This window comes from Propithecus coquereli, unplaced genomic scaffold (assembly GCF_000956105.1).
Source record: "Propithecus coquereli isolate 6110/MARCELLA unplaced genomic scaffold, Pcoq_1.0 Scaffold5, whole genome shotgun sequence".
In the NCBI taxonomy this organism is placed as follows: Eukaryota; Metazoa; Chordata; class Mammalia; order Primates; family Indriidae; genus Propithecus; species Propithecus coquereli.
This window is the reverse complement of record NW_012150840.1, coordinates 5,001,153-5,002,891: the sequence shown is the minus strand read 5'-3', so window position 1 is coordinate 5,002,891 and position 1,739 is coordinate 5,001,153. Positions and strand designations below refer to the sequence as shown.

Below are 1,739 nucleotides of genomic sequence, written 5' to 3'. Positions count from 1 at the left end.
CTCCTTCTGAAGCATAGATGTTCTTTCATGGAATTCTCTATAAAAATTTACCTTGTTTTCTATTTCTTTACATTTATTCTGAAGGAATCTTTGTGTTCTGTTGGCTCTAGTATTAAGATTTTTCAGTTGATCATCCAGAAATAATCTTTCAAACACACTCAGATCCTCATAGATGTTTTTTAGTTTCTGAAGATGCATTGAGATGACACTCTCAATTTCTTGCAATTCCTTCTGAGATGCCTTCAAAGCGACATGGTGATGTTCTAGTTCAGCTTCTGTGGAGGCTGTTTCCACCTTGGGAATTATTGGTGTTTCCTTTCCTTCAAGTGCAAGTTGAACCTTTGTTATTATTGCAAAAAATTGGCTTCTTTCCTCCAATTTAAGTTCTAATTGCTGTGATCTTTGGGTTGATTTTAAAACCAGCATTTGGTATTGCTTCTGTAAGTCTTCCACCAGATTATTTAAATCATTGCCCTCATATGCTGTTAGGCTAGGAACGTTACCTTTGACCTCTTCAACCAACAATTCCACAGCCTGCTGCCTCTCCAGAATGACATCATGTGTCACCTTGCATTTTCTGATCTGTGAAAGAATGTCATCTGGGAGAAGGGAAATGGGGGTAACAAGTTCACTCAACAGATTCTTGATCCATAACATGCTTTCCTTTACTTTGTTCCTAATGTCACACTTCTCAATCTGATTTTCTACCTCTAGGTTTAATGGATTCAATGCTTCTAATTGCTTCTTCAAATTATTTATTGTATCCTCTAAAATCTTCTTTTCTGTTTCTCCCCAAATCCTCTTCATCTGAAGTTCAGCTTTCCCCTTTAAAACAGAAAATCTATGCTTGGTAGCCTCGAGTTGAGTGGCCAAGGCAATCATGCTTTGGTTCCCCTTCGGTTCTGGCGAGTTCAGCCTTAACTGTAGACATTGCTGCTGTTGCTGCAGTGAACTCTCAACGTCTTGCATCTTATTCATGAGGGACATAAATTCATCATATTCTACTGCTTGCTGAGAATACTTCTTTTGAACCAGTTGTTCCACCAGTTCCCAACTACGTTCAAGTTGCTTAATCTGGCTTTCCAACATCTGCTTATCCAGGTCTGTTGCATGGTTTGATAAATTCTCCCATTCAATTTTCAGCTTGCTTAAAGAACCTTTCTCTTTTTCTATGGATGACAACAACTTTTTAATTTTGTCCAGATATGTTATACTATCCAGTGGTCCCCTAGCAAAAGAATCAAAATAGAGCTTGTTAATATTTGATACTTATTACACATTGACATGTAGTTAGATGTTACTAAAAGAAATTAATTCTGCTTTGAAATCACAGAAAAGAGAATTAGGCTGTCTGTGAAAGAACTCTATCCTTAAATAAAAATCAGAGTCTTGTTTACTGTGGCTTCAATTAGTTGTGGAAAACTTACCTGTAAAATGAGAATCATAAAGATGAAGAACTGAAAAGGAGTGAAGAGTGAAGGGAATGACATATGTGAAAATACTTTGTAAACTATAAAGTACTTGTATAGGGTTAGTCTGGGACTGAAATTACCATAATATCAACGCTTTTGTTATTATCTTTACAATAATAACAATATAGATATTGACTAAGAAGTTGCAATTATCAAGCTAATCTTTTGAATATAAAATTGTTTCCTCAAGAGATATTGCTGAAAGTAACCCCCATTTAGGTATAAGTATAAAATAAACCTTTTTAATGATGAGGAAATATTTACATA

General features: G+C 35.3%; 1 protein-coding gene across 1 annotated transcript in view; it reads right to left on the bottom strand.

The window, feature by feature from the left end:
- SYNE2 (spectrin repeat containing, nuclear envelope 2) overlaps window positions 1-1,739 on the bottom strand; it is a 295,242-nt gene that overhangs the window by 154,086 nt on the left and 139,417 nt on the right. Inside the window, exon 44 of the mRNA XM_012656034.1 lies at window positions 1-1,228. Coding sequence (XP_012511488.1) covers window positions 1-1,228 — 1,228 coding nt within the window. The remainder of the gene's footprint in view (window positions 1,229-1,739) is intronic.